General features: G+C 43.4%; 3 protein-coding genes across 7 annotated transcripts in view; 1 reads left to right on the plus strand and 2 right to left on the minus strand.

Annotated features, from left to right (window-relative positions):
* Positions 1 to 26859, minus strand: part of LOC144584975 (uncharacterized) — a 618887-nt gene that overhangs the window by 257234 nt on the left and 334794 nt on the right. The gene's annotated exons all lie outside the window — the stretch shown is intronic.
* Positions 1 to 26859, minus strand: part of LOC144584983 (uncharacterized) — a 392659-nt gene that overhangs the window by 162980 nt on the left and 202820 nt on the right. The window lies entirely within an intron of this gene.
* LOC144584972 (uncharacterized) lies at positions 1703 to 26165 on the plus strand. 5 transcript variants are annotated; one of them, XM_078382339.1, is made up of 4 exons: positions 1703 to 1888; positions 3691 to 3783; positions 4245 to 4422; positions 21184 to 26165. In XM_078382339.1, exon 4 carries the CDS (start codon positions 21388 to 21390, stop codon positions 24331 to 24333), a length of 2946 nt encoding a protein of 981 aa, XP_078238465.1. In that variant the 5' UTR covers positions 1703 to 1888; positions 3691 to 3783; positions 4245 to 4422; positions 21184 to 21387; the 3' UTR covers positions 24334 to 26165. The 5 variants fall into 5 exon arrangements, with proteins under 5 accessions (XP_078238465.1, XP_078238462.1, XP_078238464.1 ...); XM_078382336.1 differs by lacking the exon at positions 4245 to 4422; XM_078382338.1 differs by lacking the exons at positions 1703 to 1888; positions 4245 to 4422 and adding an exon at positions 2290 to 2940.

The raw sequence follows: 26859 nt of genomic DNA on the forward strand, positions 1-26859 counted from the left end.
GGGGGGGGGGATCCTGCGACCAGGGATCAGAGCTGGCAGGGGTTTGACAGGGAACAGAAAGGAAGGAAAGGGAGGAAGGAAGGAAAAGCCTTCATCTGGAGGAAGGAGGAGGAGAAAAGAAAGAAAGAAAGAAAGAAAGAAAGAAAGAAAGAAAGAAAGGAAAGAAAGAAAGAAAGAAAGAAAGAAAGAAAGAAAGAAAGAAAGAAAGAAAGAAAGAAAGAAAGAAAGAAAGAAAGAAGGAAGGAAGGAAAGAAAGAAGGAAAGAAAGAAAGAAAGGAAGGAAGAAAGGAAGGAAGGAAGAAAGAAGGAAATAAGGAAAGAAAGAAAGAAAGAAAGAAAGGAAAGAAAGAAAGAAAGAAAGAAAGAAGGAAGGAAAGAAAGAAAGAAGGAATGAAAGAAAGGAAGGAAGGAAGGAAGGAAGGAAGAAAGAAAGAAAGAAAGAAAGAAGGAAAGAAAGAAAGAAAGAAAGAAAGAAGGAAAGAAGGAAAGGAAGAAAGAAGGAAGGGAAGAAAGAAGGAAAGAAAGAAAGAAAGAAAGAAAGAAAGAAAGAAAGAAAGAAAGAAAGAAAGAAAGAAAGAAAGAAAGAAAGAAAGAAAGAAAGAAAGAAAGAAAGAAAGAAAGAAAGAAAGAAAGAAAGAAAGGGGAGAGACCCCGGAGACCGAGGGCAGATCCGTGGACTCGCCCAGCGACCTTTCAGGGAACACCAAATGAAGGGAAAGGGCATGAAATCCCTCCTGCCACTGCTTAGTTTCTTCTTCTTCTTCTTCTTCTGGTTTTTGGATTGTTTCGGTCTATTTATTGAGGATTTTAATTTTATTGCCTTTTTTTTTTACTGTAGACTGTGCGCAGAGTAGCTCCGTCTAGGTGGGGGGGGGGTATAAAAGCTAAACAAATACTAGAGAAGGGGATCAAAGCCAAAAGGCCAAAGGGAGGATGGAGGGAAGAGATGCTTCAGTTGTGGGGATCTGCAGATGTTTGTGCAACGTTTGTCTTTGTGCCCGAGTGTGACACGGTGTGTGTGTGCACGCAAGGCGTGTCAAACGGGCGGCCCTGTGCGGAAGAAGCCTTGAGAGAACCAGAGCAGCGAGAAGAGGTCTAAAAGGAAGTCGAAGTCTAACGTGTCCATCATCCTCCTTGGAGGTCTCGAGCAGGAGAAAGCTCTTTCCCCTCTCAGGCAGTACCAGGACCGTCAGGGGACCTCCACTCCGATGGGGTGGTGCTGGAGTAAGAACCGAGGAAATAGTCCTTGACTTGGCATGTTAGCCTGTGGAACTCCTCGCCACAGGATGCGGTGTCCGGTAGGGCCTCCCAGGGAGCGAGGTGCCCCTTGCCCCTGAGCCCCCCCCCCCCCCGGCTCCCTCCTTGCCCCCCTTCAGGGAAAAAGCCAGGGGGGGACCGAGGGGGGGTTGGCGGCGGATCGTGGCCTGGAGGGCGGGAAAGCAGCGGCCGTTTCCTTCCCCCCCCCCCGAATAGGCTCCTCCTGCCCATTCTCCCCCCCTCTGGTCCACCGGGGGGGCATTGGATGGGGGGGCAGAGGAGTCGTCTGTGTGTGTGTGTGTGTGCGCGCGCGCCCATGGACAGCCTCGCCCCCCTCCTCTTAAAATCTGTTTTGTTTATTAAGCGATCACCCGAGGATGATGAGGATGATGATGAGCCGGACGCGAAAGGCTGAGGGCGGGGGAGGGGAGGGAAGAGAGGGGGGTGAATGTAGAGCTACGAAAGTGCGAGAGGAGACAGGAGGGGGCTACTTCCGGGGCTGTGTCTCCCCCCCCACCGGAACCGGAAGTGGAGGCAGTGCCCCCCTCCCCTCCCTCTCTCCTCCCCTCTTTCCCCCCCCCCCTCGCTGTCTCTTCCCGCCCTCTTTCACCGCCTGAGGATCCGGAGGGAGGTGGGGGCCATTTGGAGCCTTTATTTTTGGGGGGGGGGGGGGCAGAAGGAGGGAGGGGGAGGGGGGTTGGGGGCACCCCAGAAAGATATTCCACACTCCTTTCGGGGGGGGGTCAGGGGGGCCTTTCCGGTCCTCGTCTCCTTCTCTCTGGGGGGGGGAGAATCTTTAGTGGGGCTTGTGGGTTTTTCTCTCTCTCTCTGTTTTCCTCCCGGAGTCCCCTCAGGCTCGCCTCTCCCTTTCCCCCCCCCCGTTGTGGTTATTTCCCCCTCCTCCCCCCAAAGGACCTTCTCCAGCCCTGACCCCCCCCCCCAGGAAACCCCTTTGGTTGGAAAACTTTGGGGGGGAAGTTCCTGGAAAGCCCCAAGTGGGAATTGGGGGCCTTTTTTGTGGGGGGGGCTGCAAGGTAGTGGGGGTGTAGGGGTGGGGGTCACAGAGAAATGTGGCTGGGAGGAGAAGGTAGGGGGTCGGCTAGGAGGGAGGGGTGTGGATGATGAGGATGATATTTCATGTCTATGGCAGCCAAGGCGGTTGCTGATGCTGCCCCTGCAAGGGAGGGAAGTTCCTGGAACGCCAACCAGGCCCTGACCTGAACCCAGACCCTCAACACCCACCCACCCCCTATACTCTTCCCACACAGAGGAATGGGGGGCAGGAGAGCCCCTGGGGGGGGAAGAGAGGGGCTGCCCCTTTCCTACACTGGGAAAAGTGACTGTGTGTGTCTGTGTGAGATTTACTGCTGCTGGTTTTAGGTTTATAAAAATATTCCCAGGAAATTCTCTGAATCTCCGCTTGGTTTCCAGGAAGAGACTTTCTTAGAGGCAGGAAATTCAGTCATTAGATTCTTAATTAGCTTAGAAGTCATGTATTTATTCAAAATTACTTTCATCCTGCCTTTCTCCTCTTTGCTTCTTTATGTCTTAACTGCTTTCGTTGGCGCAAGGGATGGTGGTCGGCTGGATGGCCAGACCTTGGGGACCAGAGAGGCTGAGCGAAGGGCCTCCTGGAAGGTCTTAGAAAGCAATCGGAAGTTGTGTGTCATCATCACACAGAAGGTGTCGGACCATCACATTCTTCTGGCTAGGCGCTTTCCAGTTTTTCATGCCTCTGTGAAATAGTACGGGGAATTAATGGAAACCTGAAACACTCCACAGGCTGAGGGTGGAGGGGGCTGAACAGAAGTCTGTCCCCCCAGCACCCCTGCCGTTCCCAGAGTGACACCACACAAGGGAACATCCCAGAATCTGACTCCCCTTTTCATCAAGTGACCACTCCTCCCCCAGACACAAAGGCATGGTCAGGGCTGTGAAGGGCAAAGAGCAGAAGAGGGTCTCCCGCAGAGTCCAGGGGTCCCCAACCTCAGGCCTCCAGAGGTTCTTGGACTGTAACTCCCAGAAGCCTTCACCACCCCCTCTGCTGGCCAGGATTTCTGGGAGCGGAAGTCCAAGAACATCCGGAGGCCCAAGGTTGGGGGGACCCCCTGCTTTAGACCCTCTGGACGGCTGCCTTGGGTGGTTGCCAACCTTCAGCCACCCTTTGCGCTGTCTGGCTCGGCCTCCTTTTTCCTGCTGGCAAGGCGGGCACGAGATTGTGCAGCATTTTTGGGCTATTTCCTGGCTTTTGGAATCATGGGTATAGAAGCACACAATTTCCCCCCCCCCAACTCATAACCTGGAGGTATTTTTTGAAGAATTGAATTGTCCAGATTGTCAAAAAGACAAAGGCTTCTATGCTAAGGGAAAGTTTTTGGTTTTATCTATATGAGAAGGCTCCAGAATTATTTGTTTTTATTTTTTTCTCCCAAGGACGAGGTGAGACTCAGCTGATGCTCTCCGGCGTTTCTCTGGATGAAAAGACAAGAATCAAACTCCAAAGCCCCCCAAAAACTTGAATAGCAGGTGAGATCTCTTTCATTCTTTGGGACCAGAAGCACCCCTGTGTTTGTTTATTTATTAAACAGCAACCCTATCATTAGCAGGACGCTAATCCTGAATTACATCAGTATTTCAGAGAATTTTAGCCCACTCGCAGGAAGCATCAGGAGCGTTTGGAGGGCGCCTTCCACCAGACCTTCCATGGTGCCTGGTGAGGGCAAGAGGGGCCACCGAGATGGGGCGTGACAGTGCAAAGGAGACCGAGATGGTGTGAAATCCCCATATCCTGAGGTTCACTTTGAGTCTCTTCTGTCGACTTCCGTCTGTCGCCCCGTTCTGGAGACCTCTGGTTTGTGAAAGCAAAGACACGCTGTCAGTTCCCTGGCTGAGTGGGGGTTCGAACCCGGGTTGCGTGAGTCCCAGTTTTACTGTCTACAGTAGTGCATCTCTGAACATGTGCAGAGTGTTTTTCTTTTCGTTCGCAGTCCTGCTTGGCTTAGCCCTGTGCTGTTGGTGAGATTCCAACCCTGGACAGCGTGGCATCCTACCCCCCCCCCCCCGGAATTTCTCCTTTCCTCTTTTGGGATCCAATAGGACAAGTCACTCCTGTCAGGACCAGCCTCCCTCTAGGGAGCGCTACTCCTTCAGCCAGAGAGCCTCCAGGTATCTGTGTACCCCGTTTCAGCTGGGCTGAGTCCCTTTAACCATCAGCCATGGTGTAGCACAAATCCTTTCCAGTAAGTCTGGCCTTAAAGGTTCTCTTCTGCACTTGCTTGTAGCTAGCAAGTACAGACACCTGGGCTTTGTAGTCCCTTAAGACTCACTAAAGCTCGGAGGATTAGGACTCCGTCTGATAGCTATATTATGGCCTTGCCACCCCTGGAGGCAGGCTCAGCAGACTCACTGCTCAAGAGACCAGTCCTGTAGATTTTTAAATTTCTTTTTTATTGAAAAAAATAAAGTTTCATAGAAAATCCAGTTCGTTGTATAAGCATGGCATAGATTATATTTCCAAGGAATATTGCAGTTAAAATGAGTAACATGTTCCAGCTGAGTAAAAATAGCTAAGATTTCTAAAAAGCTTTCTTCAGGGTAGGCAAAGGGTGAGAGTCCCCCTTCTTCTCTCTGTTCTTCCTACATTCTCAAACCTTCATCCTAACACAAGGAAAAAAAGGTAAAATGGATCAAAAACCTCTCTACGCTAAGGAACTCTCCACATGGCACAATCTCCATTTTCTACTCGCTAAACTCCACCCTTCTTCTTCATCTGAGTTGTTGACTAATTGTAATTCAGGGGCTGCAAAGTCTCTCCCGGCCTCTCTTTCTCACAGGAATGCATGTGTTGTTTTGTTCTTCCAATCTTCTTTCCAATTAAGCTGGAATGTTATTTCACCCCTTATATTGTCCTTGCCATCCCAGGCTTCAGCAAAACATTCTTACCACTTCTCACGGCCTCTTCAGAAAACATTCCCAGGGCTTACAATCAGCCTTATACAGAACCAATTTGAATCCGTATTACATTTCTAATGACTACATAAACCATTCAAATCACATGCTTTAAACCACATACTCATGATCATGACAACTCCTGCATGAAGAGATTTTTGTAGAAGGAAATAATTTTTGGAGAAGGAGAGCCTTCTTCTCGCTTCTCTGCAAGAGTAGACCTTTTTTCAATCCATGGTGTCTTTTTGGTAGGTTCCAGCTGATTGATTAATTGATTTTATTTTGGGAGCATCCGTTATCCTTCCGCATGACATCTCAGGAACATCTTTAAGAGAGAAACACCTTCTGTTAATTCTCCATGGTGCGTTTCTCCTGCAGAATTATGAGAGGAAAAGTGATCCTTGATGATCTCTTCCAAGTTCTGAGAATGGTTTTTGCAGGACAGAGGCTGTCCCAGAAGATCGCCCGCCAACCTTCTTCCTGTCTCTCCTTGGCCTCTTCCTGCGACGACCAAGGCAGGGTCTCCCCTGGCCGGGCGCGGAGCCTCAGCTGCCCTTGAAAGGAAGGGAAGGGAAAGCCGGAGACCCAAAGAGGAGGGAGGCGTGCGGTCTCTTCCTCGAGAAGGGCTCCTGCCGGGAGGTTCTCACAGGGAAGAGGGAAGCTTTGCACAGCCTCTGGAAAGAAACAGGAGGTGGGAAGATTGCAGGGTGCGGGTGCGGGCGTTTGTGCATTTATCGGGCCCCAGGCATGGATTTCAGAGAAGGTGCCAAGCAAGTGGTAGATGGAGTGCATACACATATACTGTACATACACACACACACACATACATGCATACGTACAGAAATGTGGGTTGAGGATTTCTCTCCTAAGGTTCCCACAGGTTTTTTTTTAAATTTGCCTAGATCTTTGTCCATCATTTCCCCAAAACATACTGAATCTGTTGCAGAAACGTCATTGAAATAAAGTTTGGGGATAATGGTCTTTGGTCATAAGGAGAGGACATTGAGGGAAAATGTTTCCATTTTGAATCCCAACGTCAGATGAAGGGGTGAAGGACACATGGAGGCAGAGAGTATAAGACCTCTTCATTATTGAGAAAAAAAATGAGAGAAGGAAAATAAACTAAGATGCAAGTTATTTCATTTATGATCCCTTCTGTTTTTCGTTGCTTCTAATTTCAGTCTTTTTTCAATAGTTTCCTCAAATTTCACAATTTTTCATTTGCTGCATAATATAATTTGATATTGAGTATCTGATTATCTTTTTCTTTTTGTGATATGTGTCACAGTTACTTATCAATCCTAGCTTTTTTACTATTCTTGCAATATATATTAATCATCACTTGCCATTCTTTTAACCACATGTCAGTAATCTTTATTGGTAACATCCAGAATACAGTGGGGTCTCTACTTGCGAAAGGTTCTACTTACGTACTTTTCCAGTTACGTCCTTCTCCGTCTGCAAAAATCCATTTCCACTTACGAAAGGAACGGGGGGGGGGGGGAACATTGGCCAGGGAAGTGCCTAGGACCAAATAAGGGCAAAAAGAACAAAGCGGGAGAGGCGGGGAAAGCAGCAGATTCAAACTGCTTCCATTGGTCTGTTGGCCAGGGAAGAGAGAATTGTTTCCTTTGCTCCGCTTTGCTGATTACTGTACATCTGGGAAAACGTGGGTTGAGTGTAGAATGAATTGTTTTCTTTGCTTGCTGCGGTTTGCTGCTTAGATCTGGGAAAACGTGGGGGGGGGAGAAGGAATTGTGGGGTGAGAATGTAGAATGAACTCCAAAAATGAATTGTTTCCTTAGAATCTGAACCTTTTCTACCCATGGTGCATGCATGTTTTCCCCCTTTGAATGGAAATGGGAAAATGGGCTCCTGATGCTTGCTATGCTGGATGCTTGCCAAAACGGGCAGCCTGGCAGGGAGGGAGGCTTTAAAAAGCACAAACATTTGTCTGAGGGGTCTGTGTGCCCCAGTGATGACCTTTTCTTCCTTCCTTCCTTCCTTCCTTCCTTCCTGCTTCTTTTCCACATTGTTCCCTCCCTCCCTCCCTCTCTCCCTTTGGGTTGGTTTGGTGGGAAAAGAGCTCTGTGTCTTTGTGCTGAAGAATTGTGTGGGTCAGGCATTCTGGCTTGCAAAGCCTGGGTCAAGGTGTGACTTCCAGACTCCTGCCAGTGTGTCTTTGTGCTGAAGAAATCAGCACAACAAGCTTTAAAACATGTTCCTGATCCTTTCTTGACCTAAGAAGAAAAGAAACAAAATATTCCCCTCTAGTGGTCGAAGGTGGAATAGCAGCTTCCCATTAGTTTCTATGGACGGAAAAGAGCAGATACGGATTAAATGGTTTTCAATGCATTCCTATGGGAAATGCAGATTCTACATAAGAACTTTTCCACTTGAGAACCACCTTCCAATACGGATTAAGTTCTTAAGTATAGGAAATTTAATTTAGGGATCTATTTCATTTTAAGTAATGCAACAGCTTGGGCCCAGGCTCCCTGAAGGACAGTATCTCCCTATATGCGCCTTCTTGGTGATTAAGATCAGCAGAGGGGGCCCTCCTCTCAGCCCCATTGCCAGCCCAAGGACAGCTGATGGGAACACAGGAGAGGAGGGCCTTCTTGGTGGCAGCCCTCGGGCTATGGCACGCCCTCCGTTGGGAGATCAGGAAAGGGACCTTCCCTGTTTATGCTTCTGAAAAAAGCTAAAGACGCATCCCTTCAGACAGGCTTTTAACAACTATGAATCCCTGAACCCCATTTTAGCAGATAATATTATTTTATTCCTGTTTTAATATTTTAATTTTATTTAAAATCATATATTGTTTAATTTGTTTTTTAATATTTAATTTACTGTGTTTTTAACTGTGTGAACTTTTATGTTCTAAGCTGTTTTGGGTCCCTTGGGAGAAATGCGGCATGTACTTTATTATTGTTATGATGATGATGATGATGATGATGATGATGATGATGATGATGATGATGATGATGATGTAAAACCAGCAAAAATATGCTTTAAAATTTTATCTTTTCACCTCTCTGCTCAGCCTATCCAAGTTCATTTTAAATACACACTAATGGGTTAATCTGAATTCACACTAATGGGTTAATCTGCACTTGAGCAGAGCATTTTTGGAAACTTTCACAGCTTTAAGCACTTAGTGCTGGGACCTCCCCTACACCAGCTATATTACTCTGCCTTGGCACTAGTGCCTCAGTTCTAAGGAACTGACCACCACTGCCCAGCATGCCATGGCACATGTGATGGATAGCAGGGAGGAGGGCGGGATGTGTGAATTCACAGACGACCACTTGAAGAACCAGAGTTACAGGTAAGTAACTTTCTCATTCATGGCCTCTGTGAATACACATGAATCGGTGACTGAGAAGCTACGCAAACTAACCAGGAAGAGGGATGCCACGAAAGTGCAGAAGTCAGGACAGCTTGACCCACCGCAGCCTCAGCCTTCAGCCGGACATCCAGTTGGTAGAATGAGATGAGGATAGGTGGAGTGGTGCATGTGGCAGCACGGTAGACATCCATGATGTCCATTCCATGGAGAAAGGCTGTTGAGAATGCTACAGCTCTAGTAGAGTGAGCTCTCACTGACTTTGGAAGAGGAGTCTCTGCCAAATCATAGGGAAGACAGACGGTCATGACGGACCATCTAGAGATGGTCTGAGATGTCGGGATCTGCAAGATGAAGGAAAGTAGGGGTCTTTCAGATGAAGCCTCAGGGGCAGGGATCTTTCTCCTTGACCAGCAAGGGGGAAAAGAAAAGACGGGACACTCGAGTGTATGGCAGCTGTTCAGAGGCGGAATCTCTTGTTCCCCCGCCTCCTCTTCTTTTATTGTATCCCCCTACTACATTTGCTCTAGTTAATCAATACAGAGGTAACTAATTTCCTGAATACACAGGCATCAGTAAACAGAGGCTGGTAAGCAGACAGTTAATAGTAAACAGACACAGATACCATCCAAATACACAGACAAGTTCCTGAATACACGAACACTTTAACTACATTATCCAGAGACAATAGACAGCAGGTCAATGATTTATCCGTTACTGGAAGTTAGCAGTTATGTACGTGTCTTGCAGCTAGGGCATGATGTCTGCTACTAGCATACAGATATATACCTTTATATACATTTATAATATTCATTTGCTACTGCCATAGATATATACATTTTAAAGGCATACAATTTTCCCACATCCCAACCGTTTTTTATTTATTTTGTTGAAGACAATGTCTGTTGTAAACTCCTGAAAATTCCGAATCCAGTTATTATGGTATGAAGTCAGGCTCATCTTCAGCAGAGGGCGGAATAGCATGTTCCAGGCCACTGGGAATAAGGAAAGCATTCAAATAGCCAAACCTGCTTCCTTGTTGCACTGAGAGCCAAAACTCTTTCTTTACAACTTTAAAACATTGTTCAGATGGAATGAAACCTGGAATCTTGCAAGAGAATTAAATTTACAGTGTAGATTAAAGAAAATACAATATAGGATAATTAAAATTACAATTACAATAAGATATGCATAACAAGTATACAGAACAATTTTCAGGAAAATAAAACATATTGAAAACATATTATTCAGATATATAAGCACAGCATATTACTAAGAGGCAAAAGCAAAACATTTTTTTAAGGTATACAGATTTTTTGCATAGAAATATGTGACACAGACAACTTCCCCACTGAAGACACACACACCATGAATTTCTTGTATGACACTTGACTGGAGAGATACATATAGAGCTTGGCAAAAGAACAGCAACTTATTTTGAGGGATGAGTAGTAAAGAATGGTGCTTGTATGCATCTGCCTGGCTCTGGGCAAAGTTCTTAAACTGTACAACTGACTGAATTAAAAAGTTGCCTGCTAGTGCCCTTAAATTTCCCCTGGACTGAAAATGTGTTTTTACAAGCAAGCATGTCAGATGTATCAGCATCACAGTGTACAAAATTGCCTACTGTGGGGCCTACTTGTAGGGAATAATATGCTTCTCTGTCTCAGGGATAAACAGACAAAGTTTTCATATTACATTAGAAAATAATTTTCAAGGAAAACTGTGACGTAAAAGAATAAACATACAGTGTCTACAACAAAATTAAATTCAGCATTAGAGAAAAGCTCAAAGGCTAAAACTGCAGTTAATTCTGAGTATAAAACTAAGAATTGCTTCTCTAAAATTCAATACTTTAAGATCTGGCTAATAGAGGAAACACATGTTATGCACTTTTATCCTGCAGAAAGAAAAACAAACATTTTTGACAATTTACAGCATTTGCAACAAACATTTTCTCAGGGATGTGACACTGTTACTCCTGGAAGGCAGAGACAGGAATGCAGGCTTGTATGAAGTCCCATATGCTCACAGCAATGCAAGGTGTGATAGGATTTGTAGTTCTAAGAACATGGAACCTAGAGTGTGCAGGACAGCATTTGGATCCTTACAAGTGGCTTGAGTGTAAACAATGCTTTCTCTAGATTGGAAGGTGATGGGGAAAAACTTTCTGGTTCGCCTCCTCCCACCTCAATATGCAGCATTATCTCTCTACTGTCCAGGTGGGAGGCATTCTTTGGTGATCTATATAATTGCCATGTCCGGCTGAGTAGGACTTTTCATTCAAACAGGATTAGCATATGGAAAAAGCAGTTCAAAACAAGCTTCATGTTGCCGGCTGAGTAAGATTTTTCACCCAAACAGGATTGGCATATGGAAAAAGCAGTTCAAAACAAGCTTCATGTTGGTGTGTAACAGTTACCCCCCTTAGATTCTCTTCTTCCTCCCCTTCCTTATATGATGCATCTAATGCTTGTAAAGCTGCTTTTGTACCCCCAGTCTATGATATCAAAGAAATCTGGGCCTGGGTCCCAATTCCATGAAATATCATGCAACTTTGGCTGAACAGGCGGAGACACTAAAGTAGCTGCTGCTTCTTTCAGACCAGCAAGGAAGGGAGTCAGGCATGCAGTTTGATTTGCTGATTGGAATGCATTTATAGATACTCCTGCTGCTTGAGTTAGAGCTGTTGTCGCGGAGCCTTGCTGAACAGCAGTAGAAAATGCAGCTCCTCCCATAAACATTAGAGGACCATCAGGGGACGCACCAGCATTAATTTCTGTTTGCTTAAATGCTCTATCTTGAAGGCAAATGAGTCCTTCTGCTGGTGGAAAGGAATCTTTTGTCAAGGCTTTGCAGCCATTAGAGACAAGCCATTGGACGGATGAGAAGTCTGGGAGAGCCTCTGTCTCTGTGTCTTTAAGACTGAGTTGTAGTTTGGAGATGCCATGAGCTGGGAAAAGTTCAGATCTGACAGTAACTGCTATGGCAGATTCTTGCATGACAGCAGAAATTGCACAGCTAGTTTCTGGACAATTTTCTGAACAAGCACCTGTTGTATCCATTGAAGGATGGTTATCAATCTCAGTTGCTTGAGGTGGCAGTGCTTTTAATTCATCAGGCTGGTCAGAATGAGACGAAGGGTGCAGCAGGGAAGCCAAAGAGGCTGAAGGGAGGGGAGGCAGAATTTGAGGGAGTTGTTTGATTAGATTAGCCTCGAATTCTGAATCGAAAAAGATGTTACGTGTGTCTTGGAGGCAAGTACACACTACAAATTGTTCCTGAAGATTTGACAAAGAAGTTCCCATGTTTCTTAGAAGTGTAGGTGTCTTACTGGACAAATTCCACTCACCCGAGGGATCCTTGCGGATGATTGACGCGTCTTGGGGCCTATGCCAGGCGAGATGAGTGCGAATTGTCGAAAGTTGACCTCAGTCCTACTCATCGGGATCCAGAGGATGCGTGCGCGCGCTGTAGCCCTTCCATACCGGGCGTGATGAGTAGGTGGTCTTCAAGAATGGACCTCAGAGAGGTGAATTACCTCAGAGAGGGCACCATTTTGTCGGGATCTGCAAGATGAAGGAAAGTAGGGGTCTTGCAGATGAAGCCTCAGGGGCAGGGATCTTTCTCCTTGACCAGCAAGGGGGAAAAGAAAAGACGGGACACTCGAGTGTATGGCAGCTGTTCAGAGGCGGAATCTCTTGTTCCCCCGCCTCCTCTTCTTTTATTGTATCCCCCTACTACATTTGCTCTAGTTAATCAATACAGAGGTAACTAATTTCCTGAATACACAGGCATCAGTAAACAGAGGCTGGTAAGCAGACAGTTAATAGTAAACAGACACAGATACCATCCAAATACACAGACAAGTTCCTGAATACACGAACACTTTAACTACATTATCCAGAGACAATAGACAGCAGGTCAATGATTTATCCGTTACTGGAAGTTAGCAGTTATGTACGTGTCTTGCAGCTAGGGCATGATGTCTGCTACTAGCATACAGATATATACCTTTATATACATTTATAATATTCATTTGCTACTGCCATAGATATATACATTTTAAAGGCATACAATTTTCCCACACTGAGAGGAAGCAGTTGCTCCAAAGGAGGAGCTGACAAAGGTGACAAAGAGATGCTGTGAGGCACAAAAAGTGGTCATGTTATGCACATAATGCGACAGAGCATGCTTCATGTCTAGAGCATGTGGAGCTGTCTCAGGCACTGAAGATGGTGTGGGAAAGAAGACAGGAAGGGCCGCTGACTGGTTCAGATAGAAGGCAGAACATACCTTAGACAAGAAGGTAAGGCCTGACCTTAAGGTTACTTTACAGAAATGAGGGCCCACTCTTAGTGCAGCCAGTCCTCCAGTCCTGCAAGCCAAAGTTATTGCCAGGAGAAAGGCAGCGAGCGGAGTGATGCCGACGCCAGCTTGAAGGGAGGCCTCCTAAGCCACAAAAGAATTGATTGGAGAGAACACTATGATGTTAGTGGTCTATAGGCAGGGTGCATATTTTCCAGGCCTCGGAGAAACAGCTTGCAGATAGAACAGGCCAGTCCCAGGCAAAAGATGTGAAGGAAAAGCTGAAGGAATGCATCCAGAGACATTGGCCTAGTAGGCAAATGTTGTCTTGATGCAAAGTGATAGAACGCCTACCCATTATAGGAGTAGGTCAAGGTGGTAGAAGGTTTGCAAGCATCATTGAGCATGTCTGTTACAGTCGGGGAAGACTCCATATGGGCAGGTAGGGGGAACTCAAGGTCTGGATGAAATATCTGATCCTCGTCCCGAGAAAGCAGATGAGGGACCAGGTGCAGCCTGATGTATTCCGCAGCTCAGGGGATCAGGATCAAGAACCATGGCTAGCGAGGCGACCAAGCATGACGTTTGCACACTCATGACGGACACAAACAACAGTCATTTGAAGAAGGGGAAAAGGTGGAAACCTGTAAAGGAGGCCCTGTGTTGGGCACACCTGCTGACACTGGATGTGATCTCTGTGCTGAGTTTTCATGGCTGTAAAATTCAGGTTCTGTTTTCTTTGGTTTATTTTATATAACTTTACAGTATGAATGTGGGATATTTGCTTCTGTAGCCGCGATTCAAAAAAATAGTCCAGTATTGCTGCACCATGTCGTGCCTGTGTTGCTAGCAGGAGAAAAAGTTGCCAGGCTCCCCATAGGAAAAGGCAGCCTGAATATTAGGAGCAGGACTGGGAGCAGTGAAGATGGTCTGCACAGGACATTCTCTCTTCTGCTCCCTGCCATCCACACTTGCTAAAAAACAGCCCTGACCTTTGCCTTGGGTTTGGGAGAGTAGCGGTGGACTGTTGGACTGTTAGCTTCTGGGATTTCCCCTTGTGGGATGTCGCTCTGTGAATGGTAATAGTGCTGGGACTCCTGCTCTACCCCTTGACCTCTTGGCCGCTGGAGTGTCTCTGGGTTCCATGGTTTCCCATACTATTTCACACTGTTACAAGACAAGGGGATACCTGGCTCAGCAGTACTAGGAGCGAGAAGGACCTTGGAATCATCTTAGGTCACAAGCCAACAGTGTGATGTGGCTGCAAAAAAGGCCAATGCTATTAAGGCTGCATTAAGAGAGGGAGCCCCTTCACGGATTGCTGCCCCCTTCACGGATTGCTGCCTTTTCGTGGCGAAGGGGCTTGAGTAACTCAGGGAAGCTATGGGCTATGCCGTGCAGGGACACCCAAGACGGACAGGTCTGGAATGTAAGATCTTGGAAAGCTGGATGTAGTCAAACACAAGATGGCAAGAATAAACATTGACATCCTAGGTGTCAGTGAACTAAAATGGACGGGAATGGGCAAATTATCATGTCTACTATTGTGGGCAAGAATCCAGTAGAAGGAATGAAGTAGCCCTCATAGTCAACAAAAGAGTGGGAAAAGCTGTAATGGGATATAATCTCAAAAATGACAGATGTCAATACGAATCCAAGGTTTTTCCTATAGTGATGTATGGAAGTGAGAGCTGGACCATAAAGAAAGCTGCCCACCGAAGAATTGATGTTTTTGAATTGTGATGCTGGAGGAGGCACTTGAGAGTCCCCTGGACTGCAAGGAGAACAATCCTACCATGTCCATCTTTGCACAAAATGTTCCTTTAATATCTCCAATTTTCCTAAACAGATCTGTTTGTTCCTTTTCTATTGTTTCCCACTATTTCTATGCACTGTTCATTTAAGAAGGCCCTCTTGTGATGAGAGGGGGGTGGAGCTACAAACAGCGAGGCAGCAAGGAATCTGGACTCTCCAGATTTCTGCTGCATGCTGTGAATCCAGACTCTCCCCAAGAAATTGGAGGGCAGGGAAGGCTAGGAGAAGCCCACCCTGAGTCGCAGGAGAGCAGAGATCTTCTGGGGGGTGGAAAGCAACCACCTCTCAGATCACTCCTTCAGACAAAGGATTCCATCAACGCCATTGTCTAATGTCGTCCTAGCTGTGAAGCTCCACGACAGGAAGGAAGCATGAAGATTTACGAATGACTGCATTAACAAGGACTAATTGGTTTCAACATCACCTCTGTAAGTACAAAATAAACTTAAGCGGCTGATTTCAAAGAAGATAGTGTAACCTTGGAAGCGGCAAACAAGTATATCTCGAAATTACAAAGCTTCTTTGTTCATCTACTTTGCAACCACGATGGATTTAACAGAAGACATAATAAATGCCTTTCAGAACTTACAAAGGAACATTCTGAATCATTTTGAAAATCAGTTTTTTGAACTCCAGACTGTGCTTTCGGATATGAAGGAAACGACAGAGCTTTGGGAATTTTCGTCAGAACAGCGTACTGAAACAGAAGAAATCAGCCCACTATAGCAGCACAAGAAAGAGTGACTTTATTTGTTTTTAAAAAGGAGGGTAAAATCTTTAAAAAGGAGGTTAGGAAAACTGATTTGTATTGTGAGAAAGAGGTCCAGGTGGGTGAAAAAGAGATGTGTCCTAACTCGATGGGTGAATTTGCAAAACAAAGAAGCAAAAAGGCAAGGCTGAAAGGGAAACAAAATGATTACAGATCAGACATTGCTTGGCTTCAAAGGCAGAACATGATGAGCCCACCAAATGAGAGAGAAAATAGCCTAATAGGGTTCCATAGATGGCATTTCAAAACTAGTAAAAAAGGAGCCAATCTAATTTTAGGTTTATAATGTTATAAATAAAAGGGGAAATGTTAATTGATGAATATAACAACAAAGTAATTTTGATTATGTTTGGAGATAAACAACAATTATGAATTATTAATTATACAATCTGACATATCTATGATGACTATAATATTAGAAATTGTGGACTTTATGGTACACTTTAAGATGCAACTTAACTTTAGGTTAATAAGGCCATAAGAGATCTGGAATAGCTGGGCTGTGTATAGAGTTAAGATTTATAAACTAAAAAAAGGAGGAACGTTACCCGATGAATATAACAATAGAAATTATGGATTTGAGAATTTTTATCTATATAATCTGAAATATCTATGATGAACACAAGATTAGACTGTAAAGCTTTTACTTAGAGAAACATAATATGAATTATAAGAATGTAACCTTAGATTTATTATGTTATAAGTGATTTGGAATTCCTGGCCGTGCAATGGAGTTAAGATTTATAAAATATAAAAGGGTGAATGTTATTTGATGATTATAAAAACCAAATTATAAATTTGAGGGGCACACATATCTACACAAAATGGATGTGATTTATATATTGCAAGTAATTTCTACTATGTTTGGAGTCAAATGGCAATTAAGAATTTCCAATTATGTAATCTGAAATGTCTATGATGAATATAACATTAGAAACTGTTGAGTCTAAGGCACGTAGTCTGAGAAACAAAATATATACAAACTGTAACATGATTGAATATATCAGGTGAGAGACATTTAATATCCCTACTTTTTGAAAGACTGATGATGATATTTGAAAATATATGAAATTGATGATGATATATGAAATACTGATATGAAATACATGTATGTATAGATGTATATTAGAGTGAACATAGTACTAGAGATTACTTAATTATAGTATAAAGCATTAACATGGAGATATTAAGCACATATGAATTATAATATGATTAAGTAGCCAATATTAGATAAATATATTTTGTGGTGTTTTTTATCTTTGCTGAAATGCGGATTTCTCATGATAGTAAAATATTGATATTCTGAGGCATAATTGGTTAGCCAAGGATGTAAGAGAAATTATCTTAAAAATCAATCATTAGAATTACTATAACTTTAGGATGACTCACATCTCAAGCAAATTTTTAAGAGCAATAAGGTTGATGCAGTCAGATTTATATAATGGATAATATTATATGAAATGCCTCCACCCTGCCTATATGTGGGGTTTTGTTGTTTTGTCTCTCTCTCTCTCTCTCTCTCTCTCTCACTCTCTCTCTCTCTCTCTCTCTGTGTGTGTGTGTTTGTATTTATTACTTTTGCTTGTTTTGTGTGATCTCTGTTAGGTTTGTATGTCTATAGTGTGATAAAATAAAAAATATTTTTTAAAAAAAGAAGGCCCTCTTGTCTCTCCTTGCTATTCTTTGGAAGTCTGCATTCAATTTTCTGTAACTTTCCCTATCTCCCTTGCATTTGGTTTCCCTTCTCCTCTCTGCTATTTGTAAGGCCTCATTGGACAGCCACTTTGCTTTCTTGCATTTCCTTTTCTTTGGGATAGTTTTTGTTGCTGCCTCCTGTACAATGCTACGAGCCTCTATCCAAAGTTCTTCAGGCACTCCGTCCACCAAATCGAGTTCCTTAAATCTGTTCTTCACTTCCACTGTGCATTCATAAGGGATTTGGTTTAGATTATACCTGAGTAGCCCAGTGGTTTTTCCTACTCTCTTCAGTTTAAGCTTGAATTTTGCTATGAGAAGCTGATGATCAAGAGCCACAATCAGCTCCATGTCTTGTTTTTGCTGACTGTATAGAGCTTCTCCATTTTGGCTGCAGAGAATGTAATCAATCTGATTTCGATATTGCCCATCTGGTGATTTCCATGTATAGAGTCGCCTCTTGTGTTGTTGGAAAAGAGTGTTTGTGATGACCTGCTTGTTCTCTTGACAAAACTCTATTAGCCTTTGCCCTGTTTTGTTTTGAACTCCAAGCCCAAACTTCCCTGTTGTTCCTTTTATCTCTTGACTCCCTACTTTAGGATTCCAAACCCCTATAATGAGAAGAACATCTTTCTTTGGTGTCAGTTCTAGAAGGTGTTGTAAATCTTCATAAAATTTCAGTCTCCTCAGCATTGGTGGTTGGTGCATAAACCTGGATGACTGTGATGTTGAAAGGTCTGCCTTGGATTCGTATTTAAATCATTATATCATTTTGACATTATATCCCATTACAGCTTTTCCCACTCTTTTGTTGACTATGAGGGCTACTCCATGTTTTCTAGAGGATTCTTGCCCACAGAAGTAGATATGATAATAGTCTAAACTGAATTCGCCCATTCCTGTCCACATTTGTTCACTTACTGCCAGGATGTCAATGTTTATTCTTGCCGTCTCGTGTTTGACTGCATCCAGCTTACCAAGGTTCGTAAATCTTACATTCCAGGTTCCTATGCAGCATTTTTCTTTGCAGCATCAGACTTCCCTTTCACATCCACAGCTGAGCGTCCTTTTGGCTTTGGCCCAACCACTTCATTAGCTCTGGAGCTACTTGTACTTGTCCTCTGCTCTTCCTCAGTAACATGTTGGACACTTTCCAACTTAAGGGGCCCATCTTCCAGCATCATATCTTTTAACCTTTTGTTTCTGTTCATGGGTATTCTTGGCAAAGATACCGGAGTGGCTTGCCAATTCATACTCTATGGATTGTGTTTAGTCAGAACTCTCCACTATGACTTGTCTGTCTTGGGTGTCCCTGCACGGCATAGCCCGTAGCTTCCCTGAGTTACTCAAGCCCCTTTGCCACAACAAGGCAGCAATCCATGAAGGGGTTGTAATATTATACCTTCTTTCATATATATCATATATTTTTGTATATTGTAATATTATATCTTCTTTCATCCTTGGTAGGATTTAACTTATCTTCCTCTTCATCCCTTAACATTTATCTTTATTTATCAAGACTTTAAACCATTCCATTTTAGCATCACATCTCCATTTGGTCCCATACTCTGAGGACATTCCCTAGCAAAGCAACACCCAATAGTAACAAATCCTCAAACTTTAACTATTTTCCTTTAAAAAAAAACCTAGCCCAAAAACCCTCACCATTGTCAGGTTGGGGAAACAACCTGAATAGAATTGTTAAATCAAGTTTGTAAAATGACCATAAGTATTGTCAGAATCAGAAGTGTAAAGTAAAGCAAAGCTTGAATATACACAGCTGAGGTGATTGTTACAGCTGTGAATGTAAACGTAGGATTGGACAATACTAGGATAAAATTAACAGCACTAGGACACACAATCTGTGGGTTGTTGTGGATTGTTGCTGGTGATACTGTTGGAGAAACTGTAGAGAAGAATCGTATTGTTCCTGTTGCTGAGAATCCTGGTGGAAGCTGTGTCTATGTGCTTGATAAGAGAAGGAACTCTGGCAAGCTGGAAGGAACTTATGGTATTCAACTACTGAACTTATTTAAATGATATATGCACTAAAACTCTGTGACAACTACTGTGCATTAGTTTGGAACTGAAAACTTGCCTGTATATATTGTTCATAATAGAATATCTACTACAGTGGGGTCTCTACTTAAGAACTTAATCCGTATTGGAAGGTGGTTCTCAAGTTGAAAAGTTCTTATGTTGAATCTGCATTGAAAACCATTTAATCCGTATCTGCTCTTTTCCGTCCATAGAAACTACAGTGGAACCTCTACTGAAGAACTTAATCCGTTTTGGAATGGTGTTCTTAAGTTGAAACGTTCTTAAGTTGAAGCAAAATTTCCCATAGGAATGGACTGAAAACCAATTAATCCGTTCTGGCTGGGTTTTTTTGTTTGTTTTGTTATGTAGAGGTGCGTTCGTACATTGAAGCATTAGTTTCCATAGGAACTAATGCAAAGCTGGTTAATACATACTCTACCACTAGGGGGAGATTTTTTTTTTTAACCTAAGATGACCTAAGGTTAAAAAAAGAGCAGGAAAGGTTTTTTTTTTTCCCTGTTCTTATCTTGGATTTCTGTTCTCAAGTAGAAGCAAAATTTAGCAAATGGAGCTGTTCTTAAGTTGGATTGTTCTTAAGTAGAGATGTTCTTAAGTAGAGACCCCACTGTATCAACACTATCCTTGTGCCTGGTGTATTCATAATCTCAGTGAAGATCTTATTTGGCTATCATACTTTGGTGTTCAGCTGGATTCCGCTACTCTGTGAACCATTATATTTAATAATATTCCTCCCTCTTTCTGGCATGATCCTACCTGGCCACGGGTAAGTGCAAAGTCCTGCACCTTGGAAAAAGAAACCAATTGCTCAATTACAAGATGGGGGATACTTGGCTCAGCAAAATTACGAGTGAGAGGGATGTTGGAATTGTTGTAGATCGCAAGCTAAATGTGAGCCAACAGTGGCTTTTTTATTAATTCAGGTTTTCCAACTCTTCCTTCACTTTCTCCTTTCATGGGTTCACCATTTTCAATTCATTTATGGATTTGCAATGCCTTTAAATTGAGTACAGTGGTGCCTCACATAGCGATGATAATCGGTGCAGCAAAACTCGCTGCAAAGCGATTTCGTCGCTATGTGATATTAAAAAGCCCATATGAATGCATTGAAACCCCTTCAATGCATTCCTATGGGCTAAAATCCTCCATGCGGCAGCCATTTTTGCTGCCCGGTAAGCGAGGAATCCATCCCAGAAAACAGTGGGTGGCCATTTTTTTTACCCGGCGGTCATTTTGGAACCACCGATCAGCTGGTAAAAAAATCATCGCTTTGCGATGATCGGTAAGCGAAACAGGGTACCGATCATCACAAAGTGATTTTTCCCCATAGAGAACATCGCAAAGCGATCACAAAAAGTTAATTGCTATGCGATTTCGTCATTAAACGGGGCACCCGTTAAGCAAGGCACCACTGTACTGTACTGTGGAGGAAATTTGCAAGTAAACCATGGAACTTTTCCTGTAAAACCTCAATTCTAATCAAATCCTATCCTTGTATTTCTGAGTAAGCTGGTTGGATACCTCTGTGGTTTAAATATTTGGTTCCAGAACCAGAGGTTCACTGCTCTGTCTCCCATGGGTAAGGTCAGCCTGTGTGGCCTTTGGGAAACTGCAAGGTACCAGAAGCAGGAAACGGGGAACGACTTTTGAGTATTCTCTACCTAGAACCCCCCCCCCCAAAAAAGGGCTGCCATCAGTCAGAATTGACTTGATGGCCCATGATTAATATTATTTCAGATAGTGGTTAATATTAATCAACTACAATATATTTTCCCATCCCTGTCCCTTTGGAAGTATCAGTTCAGGCAAGGTGAGTCCATGCTGTTTGCACAATACGGCTAATTTTTCAAATGTTGCCTGTAAAGCCTTCAGGAGACATATGCCTTTCAAAGGAGTCAAAGACAGAGCAAGCTCTTTGGTTTGACCTCCAGTTAGTTTCTGCTCTGTGCTATATTCTCAAAATATCTTCTTTGTTCTCTATCAGGTAACAAACTCGATGGCCAGAATTATTGAGAGCCACTTCTTCTGGCCCTGAAAAGAGTCAAGGGTGAAGCCAGGAAGAAAAGCTTGGAAAAACCCATGAGCTAAAAGAGAAATGGCTTAAACTCCTGAAGTGTGAAGACAGCTTCAGACCAGTGCCGCTAGTTCAGATTAAAGAACTCACCCTGGGGAGAAATCATACAAAAACATGGAATGTGAAAACAGTTTCAGCAGGAGAAGAAATCTGCCTTCACATCAAACTCACACAGGGAAGAAACTGTACAAATGCATGGAATGTGGAAAGAGCTTTAGTCAGAGTGGTCATCTTAGGGTACATCAAAGGACCCACACTGGGGAGAAACCACATAAATGCATGGAATGTGGAAAGAGCTTTAGTCACAATAGTCATCTTAGGGTACATCAAAGGACCCACACTGGGGAGAAACCACATAAATGCATGGAATGTGGAAAGAGCTTTAGTCAGAGTGGTCATCTTAGGGTACATCAAAGGACCCACACTGGGGAGAAACCACATAAATGCATGGAATGTGGAAAGAGCTTTAGTCAGAGTGGTGCCCTTAAGTTACATCAAAGGACCCACACTGGGGAGAAACCACATAAATGCATGGAATGTGGAAAGAGCTTTAGTCAGAGTGGTGCCCTTAAGTTACATCAAAGGACCCACACTGGGGAGAAACCACATAAATGCATGGAATGTGGAAAGAGCTTTTGTGAGAATGGTGAACTTAGATTACATCAAAGGACCCACACTGGGGAGAAACCACATAAATGCATAGAATGTGGAAAGAGCTTTAGTCAGAGTGGTCAGCTTAGGGTACATCAAAGGACCCACACTGGGGAGAAACCACATAAATGCATGGAATGTGGAAAGAGCTTTGGTGAGAATAGTAAGCTTAGGGTACATCAAAGAACCCACACTGGGGAGAAACCACATAAATGCATGGAATGTGGAAAGAGCTTTAGTCAGAGTGGTCATCTTAGGGTACATCAAAGGACCCACACTGGGGAGAAAACACATAAATGCATGGAATGTGGAAAGAGCTTTAGTCAGAATGGTGAACTTAGATTACATCAAAGGACCCACACTGGGGAGAAACCACATAAATGCATGGAATGTGGAAAGAGCTTTAGTCGGAATGGTCATCTTAGGGTACATCAAAGGACCCACACTGGGGAGAAACCACATAAATGCATGGAATGTGGAAAGAGCTTTGGTGAGAATAGTAAGCTTAGGGTACATCAAAGAACCCACACTGGGGAGAAACCACATAAATGCATGGAATGTGGAAAGAGCTTTAGTCAGAGTGGTCATCTTAGGGTACATCAAAGGACCCACACTGGGGAGAAAACACATAAATGCATGGAATGTGGAAAGAGCTTTAGTCAGAGTGATGCCCTTAAGTTACATCAAAGGACCCACACTGGGGAGAAACCACATAAATGCATGGAATGTGGAAAGAGCTTTAGTCGGAATGGTGACCTTAGATTACATCAAAGGACCCACACTGGGGAGAAACCACATAAATGCATGGAATGTGGAAAGAGCTTTAGTCTCATTTATGCCCTTAGGTTACATCAAAGGACCCACACTGGGGAGAAACCACATAAATGCATGGAATGTGGAAAGAGCTTTAGTCAGATTGGTCAGCTTAGGTTACATCAAAGGACCCACACTGGGGAGAAACCACATAAATGCATGGAATGTGGAAAGAGCTTTAGTCGGAATGGTGACCTTAGATTACATCAAAGGACCCACACTGGGGAGAAACCACATAAATGCATGGAATGTGGAAAGAGCTTTAGTCTCATTTATGCCCTTAGGTTACATCAAAGGACCCACACTGGGGAGAAACCACATAAATGCATGGAATGTGGAAAGAGCTTTAGTCAGAGTGGTCATCTTAGGGTACATCAAAGGACCCACACTGGGGAGAAACCACATAAGTGCATGGAATGTGGAAAGAGCTTTAGTCAGAGTGGTCATCTTAGGGTACATCAAACCACCCACACTGGGGAGAAACCACATAAATGCATGGAATGTGGAAAGAGCTTTAGTCGGATTGGTGACCTTAGGAGACATCAAAGGACCCACACTGGGGAGAAAACACATAAATGCATGGAATGTGGAAAGAGCTTTAGTCAGAGTGATGCCCTTAAGTTACATCAAAGGACCCACACTGGGGAGAAACCACATAAATGCATGGAATGTGGAAAGAGCTTTGATGAGAATGGTCAGCTTAGGGTACATCAAAGGACCCACACTGGGGAGAAACCACATAAATGCATGGAATGTGGAAAGAGCTTTACTCGCAGTGGTCAGCTTAGGGTACATCAAAGGACCCACACTGGGGAGAAACCACATAAATGCATGGAATGTGGAAAGAGCTTTAGTCTCATTTATGCCCTTAGATTACATCAAAGGACCCACACTGGGGAGAAACCACATAAATGCATGGAATGTGGAAAGAGCTTTAGTCAGAGTCGTCAGCTTAGGTTACATCAATGGACCCACACTGGGGAGAAACCACATAAATGCATGGAATGTGGTAAGAGCTTTAGTCAGAGTGGTCATCTTAGGGTACATCAATGGACCCACACTGGGGAGAAACCACATAAATGCATGGAATGTGGAAAGAGCTTTAGTCAGAGTCGTCAGCTTAGGTTACATCAATGGACCCACACTGGGGAGAAACCACATAAATGCATGGAATGTGGAAAGAGCTTTAGTCTCATTTATGCCCTTAGATTACATCAAAGGACCCACACTGGGGAGAAACCACATAAATGCATGGAATGTGGAAAGAGCTTTAGTCAGAGTCGTCAGCTTAGGTTACATCAATGGACCCACACTGGGGAGAAACCACATAAATGCATGGAATGTGGAAAGAGCTTTACTCGCAGTGGTCAGCTTAGGGTACATCAAACCACCCACACTGGGGAGAAACCACATAAATGCATGGAATGTGGAAAGAGCTTTAGTCTCATTTATGCCCTTAGATTACATCAAAGGACCCACACTGGGGAGAAACCACATAAATGCATGGAATGTGGAAAGAGCTTTAGTCAGAATCGTCATCTTAGGTTACATCAAAGGACCCACACTAGGAACCTTCAGGATCTGTCCTTCCAGTGAGCATTCAGGGTTGATTTCCTTCGGAATGGATAGGTTTGTTCTCCGTGCAGTCTACAAGACTCTCAAGAGCCTTCTCCAGCACCACAGTTCAAAAGCAACAATTCTTTGCCTGTCAGCTTTATGGTCCAGCTCTCACTTCCCTACATCAGTACAGGAAAAACTATAGCTTCAACTACTCGGACTTTGGTCGGCAAGGTGATGTCTCTGCTTTTTAAGATGCTGTCTAGGTTTATAATTGCTTTCCTCGCAAGTAGCAGGTGTCTTTTAATTTTGTGGCTGCTGTCGCCATCTGCAGCAATCATGGAGCCCAATAAAGAACAATTTGTCATTGCCTCTCTATCTTCCCCTTCTATTTGACAGGAAGTGATGGGACCAGTGGCCATGATCTTAGTTTTGTTGACCGTTTTTTGCGCTCTCTTTCACCGTCATTAGGAGGTTCTTTAATTCCTCCTCACTTTCTGCCATCAGAGTGGTGTCATCTGCATATCAGAGGTTGTTGATAGTTCTTCCAGCAGTCTTGATTCCGGTTTGGGATTCCTCCAGTCCAGCCTTTTGCATGATCTATTCTGCAGATAAGTTAAATAAGCCGGGGGACAATATACAGCCTTGTACTTTCCCAATATTGAACCAATCAACCATTGCTTCCTGTCCCATATATAGATTTCTCAGGAGATACATGAGGTGGTCAGGCACTCCCCTTTCTTTAAGAACCTGCCATAGTTTGCTGTGGTTTTACACAGGCAAAGCAAAGCAAAGTGTGTTGCTTATATACTGCCCCATATTGCTTCAAACACTCTCTTGGTTGTTTACAAGTTATTTATGCAGGCTACACATTGCCCCCCCCCCCAACAAGCTGGGTACTCATTTTACCGACCTCGGAAGGATAGAAGGCTGAGTCAACCTTGAGCCGGCTACCTCGGACTGAACCCCAGGTCAAAGGCTTTTGCACAGTCAATGAAGCAGAAGATGTTTTCCTTTTGTTGGAAAGCTTGGGGGAAGCTAAAATGTAGATAAATATATGTATCTATAAATTCCATAAAGGTTAATTAAGAATAATATTAGATGCTTTGGCTCTTATGGTTTATATATAGAGCTTAAATATGAGTGAATCACCATATTGATTATATAGACAAGATTAGACAATAAAATGTCTTTTTACCTGTAAAAGTGGGGATCTTACAGAAATGTATTGAGCTGGCCTGGAGCTTCTGTGTGGGGAGGTGTGTATGGTTAAGCTACCTTTATGATGAAATTAGAATTGCTTATGATGACTTCTGGTTAGAGGTGTACGCAGGTGAAAGAATATATAGGGACTTTATAGATAGCACTTTAAAAGCCAGTAAAAAGAATGAAAGAAATGAATTCCTAGATCCACAAGGCTGTAAATAATTAAAAATCCCTGGTTTATACATGGAGCAAAGAAATATAATAAAAATGGGGAAGTTACTTGTTGAATGTCTTAAATGGTTAATAAGTATAGGTAATGCTTAGATTACATATTCTGATCACAATTATTTAGAAGGTATTGATGATGAATTAGAAACATGAAGATACTAAGTAACTTATGAGCTATAATTGGTCTATGCAACTAAGAATGGCTTGAATATAAGATCAATACAGGTTTAAGTTTATATATTAGACAATTTATGTTAATCTTTAGGGTTTATGTAGTCAGATTTATATATTAAATGGATATGGTCTAAAGATGCTTAGTAGGGCAATATGGTTAATGTAGTCAGGTTTATATGTTAGATGGATATATTCTCCCCACATATATGTTTTGTGTTTGTTTTGTATGTTTGTGTATAATAAAAAGAAAAAGAAAAATGTGATTGGCTGACTAATGAATTGAATCAGATTAAAGAAGAAGTTTTTTAAAACCTAATCAATAAATTAAAAATCAATAAGTCACCGGGCCCAGATGGCATCCACCCAACTGTTATTAAGGAACTGAGAAATGAAGTTGTTGAATTCTTAACTAAGATATACAACTTGTCATTTAAAACAGTCCATTCATTTTGTTTTACTTGTGAGTAGACTCTGCTATTTTTGTTCACATTGGAGGCCCACATTTCTACCAATGGGGAATATCTACACCCCGAGAAGCTGGAAATAGATTTTCTGTCATTGGCAGGCTTCACTTCTCTCTCTCTCTCTCTCTTCCTTCCTTCCTTTTTCACATGTGGTTTTTTTCTAGCAGCATCAGAAGTGGGTGTGTATAATTCTGATTCTTCTCTTTGCGACCTGGTGGGGAAAGGAAAGGAAAGGGGAGGGCCTCTCACTGGGGAACCAGCCAAGGGTTGGGCTCTGTCTCCGAAGGTCAGGAGAAAGGAAGGGCCCTCATGGCTGCCCCAAGGCCAGCAGATGGAGGATGGGGTGGGGAGTTCTTGTGGCCCTTCCATTGCCATGAGTATTGTTATAAATCCCGGCTGAGCCCTCGGATCCTGTCCTAGAGAGATCGGCTGCTCGAAGTCACGGGAGTTTCCCCTCTTGGCTCAGGCCTTTCTTGGCTTTTCTCAGCCCGGG

Source organism: Pogona vitticeps, chromosome W (assembly GCF_051106095.1).
Source record: "Pogona vitticeps strain Pit_001003342236 chromosome W, PviZW2.1, whole genome shotgun sequence".
Classification (NCBI taxonomy): Eukaryota; Metazoa; Chordata; class Lepidosauria; order Squamata; family Agamidae; genus Pogona; species Pogona vitticeps.